This window comes from Musca autumnalis, unplaced genomic scaffold, assembly GCF_047663935.1.
Source record: "Musca autumnalis isolate F117 unplaced genomic scaffold, ASM4766393v1 scaffold_2, whole genome shotgun sequence".
Classification (NCBI taxonomy): domain Eukaryota; kingdom Metazoa; phylum Arthropoda; class Insecta; order Diptera; family Muscidae; genus Musca; species Musca autumnalis.
The window spans coordinates 236,324,941-236,338,656 of record NW_027411755.1 but is presented as its reverse complement, the minus strand read 5'-3'; the positions used below and the strand labels follow the sequence as shown (position 1 = coordinate 236,338,656).

Here is a 13,716-nt window from a genome sequence, read left to right as displayed (position 1 = left end):
GCCTCTTTGGTTACCCCTAAAAATCTTTAAAAAATCCACGCCTTGCTGCCTCTTTGGTTACCCCTAAAAATCTTTAAAAAATCCACGCCTTGCTGCCTCTTTGGTTACCCCTAAAAATCTTTAAAAAATCCACGCCTTGCTGCCTCTTTGGTTACCCCTAAAAATCTTTAAAAAATCCACGCCTTGCTGCCTCTTTGGTTACCCCTAAAAATCTTTAAAAAATCCACGCCTTGCTGCCTCTTTGGTTACCCCTAAAAATCTTTAAAAAATCCACGCCTTGCTGCCTCTTTGGTTACCCCTAAAAATCTTTAAAAAATCCACGCCTTGCTGCCTCTTTGGTTACCCCTAAAAATCTTTAAAAAATCCACGCCTTGCTGCCTCTTTGGTTACCCCTAAAAATCTTTAAAAAATCCACGCCTTGCTGCCTCTTTGGTTACCCCTAAAAATCTTTAAAAAATCCACGCCTTGCTGCCTCTTTGGTTACCCCTAAAAATCTTTAAAAAATCCACGCCTTGCTGCCTCTTTGGTTACCCCTAAAAATCTTTAAAAAATCCACGCCTTGCTGCCTCTTTGGTTACCCCTAAAAATCTTTAAAAAATCCACGCCTTGTTGCCTCTTTGGTTACCCCTAAAAATCTTTAAAAAATCCACGCCTTGCTGCCTCTTTGGTTACCCCTAAAAATCTTTAAAAAATCCACGCCTTGCTGCCTCTTTGGTTACCCCTAAAAATCTTTAAAAAATCCACGCCTTGCTGCCTCTTTGGTTACCCCTAAAAATCTTTAAAAAATCCACGCCTTGCTGCCTCTTTGGTTACCCCTAAAAATCTTTAAAAAATCCACGCCTTGCTGCCTCTTTGGTTACCCCTAAAAATCTTTAAAAAATCCACGCCTTGCTGCCTCTTTGGTTACCCCTAAAAATCTTTAAAAAATCCACGCCTTGCTGCCTCTTTGGTTACCCCTAAAAATCTTTAAAAAATCCACGCCTTGCTGCCTCTTTGGTTACCCCTAAAAATCTTTAAAAAATCCACGCCTTGCTGCCTCTTTGGTTACCCCTAAAAATCTTTAAAAAATCCACGCCTTGCTGCCTCTTTGGTTACCCCTAAAAATCTTTAAAAAATCCACGCCTTGCTGCCTCTTTGGTTACCCCTAAAAATCTTTAAAAAATCCACGCCTTGCTGCCTCTTTGGTTACCCCTAAAAATCTTTAAAAAATCCACGCCTTGCTGCCTCTTTGGTTACCCCTAAAAATCTTTAAAAAATCCACGCCTTGCTGCCTCTTTGGTTACCCCTAAAAATCTTTAAAAAATCCACGCCTTGCTGCCTCTTTGGTTACCCCTAAAAATCTTTAAAAAATCCACGCCTTGCTGCCTCTTTGGTTACCCCTAAAAATCTTTAAAAAATCCACGCCTTGCTGCCTCTTTGGTTACCCCTAAAAATCTTTAAAAAATCCACGCCTTGCTGCCTCTTTGTTTACCCCTAAAAATCTTTAAAAAATCCACGCCTTGCTGCCTCTTTGGTTACCCCTAAAAATCTTTAAAAAATCCACGCCTTGCTGCCTCTTTGGTTACCCCTAAAAATCTTTAAAAAATCCACGCCTTGCTGCCTCTTTGGTTACCCCTAAAAATCTTTAAAAAATCCACGCCTTGCTGCCTCTTTGGTTACCCCTAAAAATCTTTAAAAAATCCACGCCTTGCTGCCTCTTTGGTTACCCCTAAAAATCTTTAAAAAATCCACGCCTTGCTGCCTCTTTGGTTACCCCTAAAAATCTTTAAAAAATCCACGCCTTGCTGCCTCTTTGGTTACCCCTAAAAATCTTTAAAAAATCCACGCCTTGCTGCCTCTTTGGTTACCCCTAAAAATCTTCAAAAAATCCACGCCTTGCTGCCTCTTTGGTTACCCCTAAAAATCTTTAAAAAATCCACGCCTTGCTGCCTCTTTGGTTACCCCTAAAAATCTTCAAAAAATCCACGCCTTGCTGCCTCTTTGGTTACCCCTAAAAATCTTTAAAAAATCCACGCCTTGCTGCCTCTTTGGTTACCCCTAAAAATCTTTAAAAAATCCACGCCTTGCTGCCTCTTTGGTTACCCCTAAAAATCTTTAAAAAATCCACGCCTTGCTGCCTCTTTGGTTACCCCTAAAAATCTTTAAAAAATCCACGCCTTGCTGCCTCTTTGGTTACCCCTAAAAATCTTTAAAAAATCCACGCCTTGTTGCCTCTTTGGTTACCCCTAAAAATCTTTAAAAAATCCACGCCTTGCTGCCTCTTTGGTTACCCCTAAAAATCTTTAAAAAATCCACGCCTTGCTGCCTCTTTGGTTACCCCTAAAAATCTTTAAAAAATCCACGCCTTGTTGCCTCTTTGGTTACCCCTAAAAATCTTTAAAAAATCCACGCCTTGCTGCCTCTTTGGTTACCCCTAAAAATCTTTAAAAAATCCACGCCTTGCTGCCTCTTTGGTTACCCCTAAAAATCTTTAAAAAATCCACGCCTTGCTGCCTCTTTGGTTACCCCTAAAAATCTTTAAAAAATCCACGCCTTGCTGCCTCTTTGGTTACCCCTAAAAATCTTTAAAAAATCCACGCCTTGCTGCCTCTTTGGTTACCCCTAAAAATCTTTAAAAAATCCACGCCTTGCTGCCTCTTACCCCTAAAAATCTTTAAAAAATCCACGCCTTGCTGCCTCTTTGGTTACCCCTAAAAATCTTTAAAAAATCCACGCCTTGCTGCCTCTTACCCCTAAAAATCTTTAAAAAATCCACGCCTTGCTGCCTCTTTGGTTACCCCTAAAAATCTTTAAAAAATCCACGCCTTGCTGCCTCTTTGGTTACCCCTAAAAATCTTTAAAAAATCCACGCCTTGCTGCCTCTTTGGTTACCCCTAAAAATCTTTAAAAAATCCACGCCTTGCTGCCTCTTTGGTTACCCCTAAAAATCTTTAAAAAATCCACGCCTTGCTGCCTCTTTGGTTACCCCTAAAAATCTTTAAAAAATCCACGCCTTGCTGCCTCTTTGGTTACCCCTAAAAATCTTTAAAAAATCCACGCCTTGCTGCCTCTTTGGTTACCCCTAAAAATCTTTAAAAAATCCACGCCTTGCTGCCTCTTTGGTTACCCCTAAAAATCTTCAAAAAATCCACGCATTGCTGCCTCTTTGGTTACCCCTAAAAATCTTTAAAAAATCCACGCCTTGCTGCCTCTTTGGTTACCCCTAAAAATCTTTAAAAAATCCACGCCTTGCTGCCTCTTTGGTTACCCCTAAAAATCTTTAAAAAATCCACGCCTTGCTGCCTCTTTGGTTACCCCTAAAAATCTTTAAAAAATCCACGCCTTGCTGCCTCTTTGGTTACCCCTAAAAATCTTTAAAAAATCCACGCCTTGCTGCCTCTTTGGTTACCCCTAAAAATCTTTAAAAAATCCACGCCTTGCTGCCTCTTTGGTTACCCCTAAAAATCTTTAAAAAATCCACGCCTTGCTGCCTCTTTGGTTACCCCTAAAAATCTTTAAAAAATCCACGCCTTGCTGCCTCTTTGGTTACCCCTAAAAATCTTTAAAAAATCCACGCCTTGCTGCCTCTTTGGTTACCCCTAAAAATCTTTAAAAAATCCACGCCTTGCTGCCTCTTTGGTTACCCCTAAAAATCTTTAAAAAATCCACGCCTTGCTGCCTCTTTGGTTACCCCTAAAAATCTTTAAAAAATCCACGCCTTGCTGCCTCTTTGGTTACCCCTAAAAATCTTTAAAAAATCCACGCCTTGCTGCCTCTTTGGTTACCCCTAAAAATCTTTAAAAAATCCACGCCTTGCTGCCTCTTTGGTTACCCCTAAAAATCTTTAAAAAATCCACGCCTTGCTGCCTCTTTGGTTACCCCTAAAAATCTTTAAAAAATCCACGCCTTGCTGCCTCTTTGGTTACCCCTAAAAATCTTTAAAAAATCCACGCCTTGCTGCCTCTTTGGTTACCCCTAAAAATCTTTAAAAAATCCACGCCTTGCTGCCTCTTTGGTTACCCCTAAAAATCTTTAAAAAATCCACGCCTTGCTGCCTCTTTGGTTACCCCTAAAAATCTTTAAAAAATCCACGCCTTGCTGCCTCTTTGGTTACCCCTAAAAATCTTTAAAAAATCCACGCCTTGCTGCCTCTTTGGTTACCCCTAAAAATCTTTAAAAAATCCACGCCTTGCTGCCTCTTTGGTTACCCCTAAAAATCTTTAAAAAATCCACGCCTTGCTGCCTCTTTGGTTACCCCTAAAAATCTTTAAAAAATCCACGCCTTGCTGCCTCTTTGGTTACCCCTAAAAATCTTTAAAAAATCCACGCCTTGCTGCCTCTTTGGTTACCCCTAAAAATCTTTAAAAAATCCACGCCTTGCTGCCTCTTTGGTTACCCCTAAAAATCTTTAAAAAATCCACGCCTTGCTGCCTCTTTGGTTACCCCTAAAAATCTTTAAAAAATCCACGCCTTGCTGCCTCTTTGGTTACCCCTAAAAATCTTTAAAAAATCCACGCCTTGCTGCCTCTTTGGTTACCCCTAAAAATCTTTAAAAAATCCACGCCTTGCTGCCTCTTTGGTTACCCCTAAAAATCTTTAAAAAATCCACGCCTTGCTGCCTCTTTGGTTACCCCTAAAAATCTTTAAAAAATCCACGCCTTGCTGCCTCTTTGGTTACCCCTAAAAATCTTTAAAAAATCCACGCCTTGCTGCCTCTTTGGTTACCCCTAAAAATCTTTAAAAAATCCACGCCTTGCTGCCTCTTTGGTTACCCCTAAAAATCTTTAAAAAATCCACGCCTTGCTGCCTCTTTGGTTACCCCTAAAAATCTTTAAAAAATCCACGCCTTGCTGCCTCTTTGGTTACCCCTAAAAATCTTTAAAAAATCCACGCATTGCTGCCTCTTTGGTTACCCCTAAAAATCTTTAAAAAATCCACGCCTTGCTGCCTCTTTGGTTACCCCTAAAAATCTTTAAAAAATCCACGCCTTGCTGCCTCTTTGGTTACCCCTAAAAATCTTTAAAAAATCCACGCCTTGCTGCCTCTTTGGTTACCCCTAAAAATCTTTAAAAAATCCACGCCTTGCTGCCTCTTTGGTTACCCCTAAAAATCTTTAAAAAATCCACGCCTTGCTGCCTCTTTGGTTACCCCTAAAAATCTTTAAAAAATCCACGCCTTGCTGCCTCTTTGGTTACCCCTAAAAATCTTTAAAAAATCCACGCCTTGCTGCCTCTTTGGTTACCCCTAAAAATCTTTAAAAAATACACGCCTTGCTGCCTCTTTGGTTACCCCTAAAAATCTTTAAAAAATCCACGCCTTGCTGCCTCTTTGGTTACCCCTAAAAATCTTTAAAAAATCCACGCCTTGCTGCCTCTTTGGTTACCCCTAAAAATCTTTAAAAAATCCACGCCTTGCTGCCTCTTTGGTTACCCCTAAAAATCTTTAAAAAATCCACGCCTTGCTGCCTCTTTGGTTACCCCTAAAAATCTTTAAAAAATCCACGCCTTGCTGCCTCTTTGGTTACCCCTAAAAATCTTTAAAAAATCCACGCCTTGCTGCCTCTTTGGTTACCCCTAAAAATCTTTAAAAAAATCCACGCCTTGCTGCCTCTTTGGTTACCCCTAAAAATCTTTAAAAAATCCACGCCTTGCTGCCTCTTTGGTTACCCCTAAAAATCTTTAAAAAATCCACGCCTTGCTGCCTCTTTGGTTACCCCTAAAAATCTTTAAAAAATCCACGCCTTGCTGCCTCTTTGGTTACCCCTAAAAATCTTTAAAAAATCCACGCCTTGCTGCCTCTTTGGTTACCCCAACAATTCTTTAAAAAATCCACGTCTTGTTGCCTCTTTGGTTACGCCCAAAAATCTTTAAAATATCCGCGTCTTGTTGCCTCTTTGGTTACCCCAACAATTCTTTAAAAAATCCACGTCTTGTTGCCTCTTTGGTTACGCCTAAAAATCTTTAAAAAATCCACGTCTTGTTGCCTCTTTGGTTACCCCAACAATTCTTTAAAAAATCCGCGTCTTGTTGCCCTTTGGTTACCCCTAAAAATCTTTAAAAAATCCACGTCTTGTTGCCTCTTTGGTTAGCCCTAAAAATCTTTAAAAAATCCGCGTCTTGTTGCCCTTTGGTTACCCCTAAAAATCTTTAAAAAATCCACGTCTTGTTGCCTCTTTGGTTACCCCTAAAAATCTTTAAAATATCCCCGTCTTGTTGCCCTTTGGTTACCCCTAAAAATCTTTAAAAAATCCACGTCTTGTTGCCTCTTTGGTTACCCCTAAAATTCTTTAAAAAATCCACGTCTTGTTGCCTCTTTGGTTACCCCTAAAATTCTTTAAAAAATCCACGTCTTGTTGCCTCTTTGGTTACCCCTAAAAATCTTAAAAAAATTCACGCCTTGCTGCCTCTTTGGTTACCCCTAAAAATCTTTAAAAAATCCACGCCTTGCTGCCTCTTTGGTTACCCCTAAAAATATTTAAAAATCCACGTCATGTGGCCTCTTTGGTTACCCCTAAAAATCTTTAAAAAATCCACGTCATGTGGCCTCTTTGGTTACCCCTAAAAATCTTTAAAAAATCCACGCCTTGCTGCCTCTTTGGTTACCCCAACAATTCTTTAAAAAATCCACGTCTTGTTGCCTCTTTGGTTACGCCCAAAAATCTTTAAAATATCCGCGTCTTGTTGCCTCTTTGGTTACCCCAACAATTCTTTAAAAAATCCACGTCTTGTTGCCTCTTTGGTTACGCCTAAAAATCTTTAAAAAATCCACGTCTTGTTGCCTCTTTGGTTACCCCAACAATTCTTTAAAAAATCCGCGTCTTGTTGCCCTTTGGTTACCCCTAAAAATCTTTAAAAAATCCACGTCTTGTTGCCTCTTTGGTTAGCCCTAAAAATCTTTAAAAAATCCGCGTCTTGTTGCCCTTTGGTTACCCCTAAAAATCTTTAAAAAATCCACGTCTTGTTGCCTCTTTGGTTACCCCTAAAAATCTTTAAAATATCCACGTCTTGTTGCCTCTTTGGTTAGCCCTAAAAATCTTTAAAAAATCCGCGTCTTGTTGCCCTTTGGTTACCCCTAAAAATCTTTAAAAAATCCGCGTCTTGTTGCCCTTTGGTTACCCCTAAAAATCTTTAAAAAATCCACGTCTTGTTGCCTCTTTGGTTACCCCTAAAATTCTTTAAAAAATCCACGTCTTGTTGCCTCTTTGGTTACCCCTAAAATTCTTTAAAAAATCCACGTCTTGTTGCCTCTTTGGTTACCCCTAAAAATCTTAAAAAAATTCACGCCTTGCTGCCTCTTTGGTTACCCCTAAAAATCTTTAAAAAATCCACGCCTTGCTGCCTCTTTGGTTACCCCTAAAAATATTTAAAAATCCACGTCATGTGGCCTCTTTGGTTACCCCTAAAAATCTTTAAAAAATCCACGTCATGTGGCCTCTTTGGTTACCCCTTAAAATCTTTAAAAAATCCACGTCATGTGGCCTCTTTGGTTACCCCTAAAAATCTTTAAAAATCCACGTCATGTGGCCTCTTTGGTTACCCCTAAAAATCTTTAAAAAATCCACGTCATGTGGCCTCTTTGGTTACCCCTAAAAATCTTTAAAAATACAGGTCTTGTTGCCTCTTTGGTTACCCCAACAATTCTTTAAAAAATCCACGTCTTGTTGCCTCTTTGGTTACGCCTAAAAATCTTTAAAAAATCCACGTCTTGTTGCCTCTTTGGTTACCCCTAAAATTCTTTAAAAAATCCACGTCTTGTTGCCTCTTTGGTTACCCCTAAAATTCTTTAAAAAATCCACGTCTTGTTGCCTCTTTGGTTACGCCTAAAAATCTTTAAAAAATCCACGCCTTGCTGCCTCTTTGGTTACCCCTAAAAATCTTTAAAAAATCCACGCCTTGCTGCCTCTTTGGTTACCCCTAAAAATCTTTAAAAAATCCACGCCTTGCTGCCTCTTTGGTTACCCCTAAAAATCTTTAAAAAATCCACGCCTTGCTGCCTCTTTGGTTACCCCTAAAAATCTTTAAAAAATCCACGCCTTGCTGCCTCTTTGGTTACCCCTAAAAATCTTTAAAAAATCCACGCCTTGCTGCCTCTTTGGTTACCCCTAAAAATCTTTAAAAAATCCACGCCTTGCTGCCTCTTTGGTTACCCCTAAAAATCTTTAAAAAATCCACGCCTTGCTGCCTCTTTGGTTACCCCTAAAAATCTTTAAAAAATCCACGCCTTGCTGCCTCTTTGGTTACCCCTAAAAATCTTTAAAAAATCCACGCCTTGCTGCCTCTTTGGTTACCCCTAAAAATCTTTAAAAAATCCACGCCTTGCTGCCTCTTTGGTTACCCCTAAAAATCTTTAAAAAAATCCACGCCTTGCTGCCTCTTTGGTTACCCCTAAAAATCTTTAAAAAATCCACGCCTTGCTGCCTCTTTGGTTACCCCTAAAAATCTTTAAAAAATCCACGCCTTGCTGCCTCTTTGGTTACCCCTAAAAATCTTTAAAAAATCCACGCCTTGCTGCCTCTTTGGTTACCCCAACAATTCTTTAAAAAATCCACGTCTTGTTGCCTCTTTGGTTACGCCCAAAAATCTTTAAAATATCCGCGTCTTGTTGCCTCTTTGGTTACCCCAACAATTCTTTAAAAAATCCACGTCTTGTTGCCTCTTTGGTTACGCCTAAAAATCTTTAAAAAATCCACGTCTTGTTGCCTCTTTGGTTACCCCAACAATTCTTTAAAAAATCCGCGTCTTGTTGCCCTTTGGTTACCCCTAAAAATCTTTAAAAAATCCACGTCTTGTTGCCTCTTTGGTTAGCCCTAAAAATCTTTAAAAAATCCGCGTCTTGTTGCCCTTTGGTTACCCCTAAAAATCTTTAAAAAATCCACGTCTTGTTGCCTCTTTGGTTACCCCTAAAAATCTTTAAAATATCCCCGTCTTGTTGCCCTTTGGTTACCCCTAAAAATCTTTAAAAAATCCACGTCTTGTTGCCTCTTTGGTTACCCCTAAAAATCTTTAAAATATCCCCGTCTTGTTGCCCTTTGGTTACCCCTAAAAATCTTTAAAAAATCCACGTCATGTGGCCTCTTTGGTTACCCCTAAAAATCTTTAAAAAATCCACGACATGTGGCCTCTTTGGTTACCCCTAAAAATCTTTAAAAATACAGGTCTTGTTGCCTCTTTGGTTACCCCAACAATTCTTTAAAAAATCCACGTCTTGTTGCCTCTTTGGTTACGCCTAAAAATCTTTAAAAAATCCACGCCTTGCTGCCTCTTTGGTTACCCCTAAAAATCTTTAAAAAATCCACGCCTTGCTGCCTCTTTGGTTACCCCTAAAAATATTTAAAAATCCACGTCATGTGGCCTCTTTGGTTACCCCTAAAAATCTTTAAAAAATCCACGTCATGTGGCCTCTTTGGTTACCCCTTAAAATCTTTAAAAAATCGACGTCATGTGGCCTCTTTGGTTACCCCTAAAAATCTTTAAAAAATCCACGTCATGTGGCCTCTTTGGTTACCCCTAAAAATCTTTAAAAAATCCACGACATGTGGCCTCTTTGGTTACCCCTAAAAATCTTTAAAAATACAGGTCTTGTTGCCTCTTTGGTTACCCCAACAATTCTTTAAAAAATCCACGTCTTGTTGCCTCTTTGGTTACGCCCAAAAATCTTTAAAATATCCGCGTCTTGTTGCCTCTTTGGTTACCCCAACAATTCTTTAAAAAATCCACGTCTTGTTGCCTCTTTGGTTACGCCTAAAAATCTTTAAAAAATCCACGTCTTGTTGCCTCTTTTGTTACCCCAACAATTCTTTAAAAAATCCGCGTCTTGTTGCCCTTTGGTTACCCCTAAAAATCTTTAAAAAATCCACGCCTTGCTGCCTCTTTGGTTACCCCTAAAAATCTTTAAAAAATCCACGTCTTGTTGCCTCTTTGGTTACCCCTAAAAATCTTTAAAAAATCAACGTCATGTGGCCTCTTTGGTTACCCATAAAATTCTTTAAAAAATCCACATCTTGTTGATCTCTGGTTACCCCTAAAAATCTTTAAAAAATCCACGTCTTTAAAAAAATCCACGTCTTGTTGCTTCTCTGGTTACCCCTAAAAATCTTTAAAAAAATCCGCGTCTTGTTGCATCTCTGGTTACCCCTAAAAATCTTTAAAAAATCCACGTCTTTAAAAAATCCACGTCTTGTTGCATCTCTGGTTACCCCTAAAAATCTTTAAAAAATCCACGTCTTGTTGCATCTCTGGTTACCCCTAAAAATCTTTAAAAAATCCCCGTCTTGTTGCCTCTCTGGTTACCCCTAAAAATCTTTAAAAAATCCACGTCTTGTTGCCTCTCTGGTTACCCATAAAAATTGTCAAAAAGTCCACGTCTTGTTGAATCTCTGGTTACCCCAAAAATCTTTAAAAAATCCACGTATTGTTGCCTCTCTGGTTACCCCTAAAAATCTTTAAAAAATCCACGACTTGTTGCCTCTTTAGTTACCCCTAAAAATCTTTAAAAAAATCCACGTCTTGTTGCCTCTTTGGTTACCCCTAAAAATCGTTAAAAAATCCACGTCATGTGGCCTCTTTGGTTACCCCTAAAAATCTTTAAAAAATCCACGTCTTGTTGCCTCTTTGGTTACCCCTAAAAATCTTTAAAAAATCCACGTATTGTTGCCCCTATGGTTATCCCTAAAAATCTTTAAAAAATCCACGTCTTGTTGCCTCTTTGGTACCCCTAAAAATCTTTAAAAAATCCACGTCTTGTGGCCTTTGTGATTTCTTTTAAAAATCTTTAAAAAATCCATGCCTTGTGGCCTTTGTGATTTCTTTTAAAAATCTTTAAAAAATCCACGTCTTGTTGCCTCTTTGGTTACCCCTAAAAATCTTTAAAAAATCCACGTCAGGTGGCCCTTTGCTTACCCCTAAAAATCTTTAGAAAATCCACGTCTTGTTGCCTCTTTGGTTACCCCTTAAAAATCTTTAAAAAATCCACGTCAGGTGGCCCTTTGGTTACCCCTAAAAATCGTTAAAAAATCCACTTGTTGTGGTCTCCTTGGTTACCCCTAAAAATCTTTAAAAAATCCACGTCTTGTTCTCTTTGGTTACCCCTAAAAATCTTTAAAAAAAATCCACGTTTTGTGCCTCATTGGTTACCCGTAAAAATCTTTAAAAAATCCATGGCTTGTGGCTTATTTGGTTACCCCTAATAATCTTTAAAAAATCCACCTTAATTTTTTTCCTGTGTTGTTCCATTGTGAATTATTTTTTTCGACCTTCATTTCGACTTCATATTTTTCGAATGTGAATTTTGTGAAAATTTGTTGTTAATTCCAAATTTTAAGAATATTTTTGTGTTAATATAAATCTCCTATTAATCCGTAAACATGGACCATGTGGAGTTGAAGAGTCAAAATTTTGAATATTCCAACGATTTAAGTTCAACAAAAGACCTCAAACTCAAATCTGAAGGATCATCAAATTGTTTCATAATAACCAGTCGTTCTGCGGGTGACTATTCTTCGAGACTTAATAATGAGCGAATGTCAAATAGTTTGCAACTATCCCATAACTCCAGTTCCAGGCAATTGAAAGCTATTGATAATCTCAATTTGGATGTTCGGTCTTTGGAATTTTATAAAGATCCAATGAAAACGGAAGAAATTCTTCCCACAGAAACTTATTTGGGACAATTTAGCGAACCAAGTGATGATGATGACGAGGAAGAGGAGGAAATGTTAAAAATTGAGGGAATCGATTTGAACAAAAGGCGTAGAATGAGTTGTAGGTTGCGTTCGGAACTTTTAAAATACAAAGAAGAGTTGAAGCAATATAAGGATACCACCCAAGAATTGGAGAGTAAATATAAGAAAATCAATAATGAGCTGAGTGAAATGCAAGAGAAACATCAACGTTTTATGGAGCAACGCCATAAAGAGCAGGAACTTGGTGGTGAAGATATTAATTCCGCGGAAGAATCCTACTCCTATAGTTCTACAGATTCCGATATTTCTTTGCAAAGAAAATCTACCCAAATATTTCATCGTGGCAGCAGTTTTATGCAAGTTGTTCCACATGAAAGATATACGGATCCAGCAATAAACTTCGAAGGAAATCTAGGGTCTTACGACAGCTTTGAAAGAAGGAGTGGTAAAAATAATACCCGTGGAGCTAGGCAAGGTAAAGAAATTCAGCCCCCTTTAAGAGGCCATACAAGAAGAAGAGAGGAGGGATTCTCACAAATGGTTTCAAGAAATAAAAATTATTTACCAGCAGCCCCTGATCCTGCTGAAGTCATCCTCCAAAACACCATCGACAGTTTACAAACTGAACAGCAACAATTTCGTTCAATTATTGAACAACAACAACATTGCCTTCAAGACTATCACAGCCGGTGTATGCGGGCCCAACGTGTTATGAAGACCCAACAAATTCAAATTGAAAAACTCAATACCAACAATCGCCATTTGGAGGCTGAGATTTCCCATGGATTTGAACAATTGCGAAATAAAATCGAAACAAAGTTGCGCGAATTATCCCAATTGCCACAGCAAATGAAAGAAGAGAAGTTGAAAAACGAACGGATGTCCCGCGATAATGTCCTGCTCAATGATCGCCTGCGTTCAATACAAATCGAAGCTACGCAGATGAAAAAGAAAATTGAAGAAATTAGCAAAAGGAAATTGGCTACTATGGCCCGTCTAAAAACAGCCGAGCGTGATTTGAAAATCTTTCGTAATTACAATACCGCACTGAAACATGAAAAACGTAAATTAAGCGAGGAACTGATGAAGGTACGCGATCAAATGCAAGCTATGGAAAATGGCAATAAGCGAACGCAGACACGCCAACGCGAACAAAGTGAAAAACAGAAACGTGATTTACAAAAGCGAATTTTTGAATTGGAACATAAATTGAGTCGTAGTCAAACATCGGCCAGCAGTTTGGTCCAGGAACGTGATGCTCTCATTGCTGAACTGCAAACTCAGCTGAATAATTTGGTGCACAATTTTGAAATTTCCCAAAAACACATACGTATCTTGAGACGGCATATTTACAATATGACGGGAAGTAATTCACGTGATGCCGTTGCCCGCAATCGTATCCTGGTGGAAACGTCTTAAATTAAGTAAGCTGTGTAAATTTTGTTTTTGACGCGGAGGGTAAATTTTTATGAAATTTGTTTTATAAAGATAAATGTAACTTCGGTGTAAGTTAAATTTATGTTTATAAACCAAATCTAATAGGAATAAAGGACTGGGTCCATAAGCTGCCTCGCCTGCTTTCCTGCTTAAACATAACAAAAATAAAAGAATAAAGAAGGCCAAGCCAATTTCGAGCTAGGTTCCCTTATCTTCTTTATTCTTTTATTTTTGTTATGTCAGAAATGAAGCAGGAAAGCAAGGCAAGCAGGTGAGGCAGCTTGTGTACCCAGGCCTTAAGCTCTGTTAAGAAGAATTCAATAAAAATTCAAGAAACGTTTTATTTCTTTATTCAATTATTTTTTTGTATATACAAAATAAAATCTACCCCCATTATTATAAGTCTTCTTTTAGTATATTATGGATTTTTCGATCAGATTTATAGCGTTCCTGTTAACTTAAACTTAAAGGTGATCATTAAATTTAAAGAAGAACCTCCTTGGCTTTAACTTTTAATTTTTTATTTTCATGCATCAAAATTGGTTTATTTTACGTTTTCAAATCTATCCAATAGCAAAAGAAAACATATAATAATGGGATATTTTTAAAACTATGAGGTC

The 13,716-nt window shown here is 38.5% G+C and overlaps 1 protein-coding gene across 1 annotated transcript; it reads left to right on the top strand.

The window, feature by feature from the left end:
• The first annotated feature begins 11,260 nt into the window (after nucleotides 1–11,260).
• Nucleotides 11,261–13,079, top strand: LOC141393363 (uncharacterized). The gene has a single exon (XM_073966363.1). The coding sequence runs from the start codon at nucleotides 11,342–11,344 to the stop codon at nucleotides 13,076–13,078; it is 1,737 nt and encodes a 578-aa protein (XP_073822464.1). The 5' UTR covers nucleotides 11,261–11,341; the 3' UTR covers nucleotide 13,079.
• The last annotated feature ends 637 nt before the right edge of the window (nucleotides 13,080–13,716 follow it).

Excerpts from the sequence above, each read along its gene's own strand:
- LOC141393363 (XM_073966363.1), top strand. The coding sequence starts at position 11,342 with ATGGACCATGTGGAGTTGAAGAGTCAAAATTTTGAATATTCCAACGAT.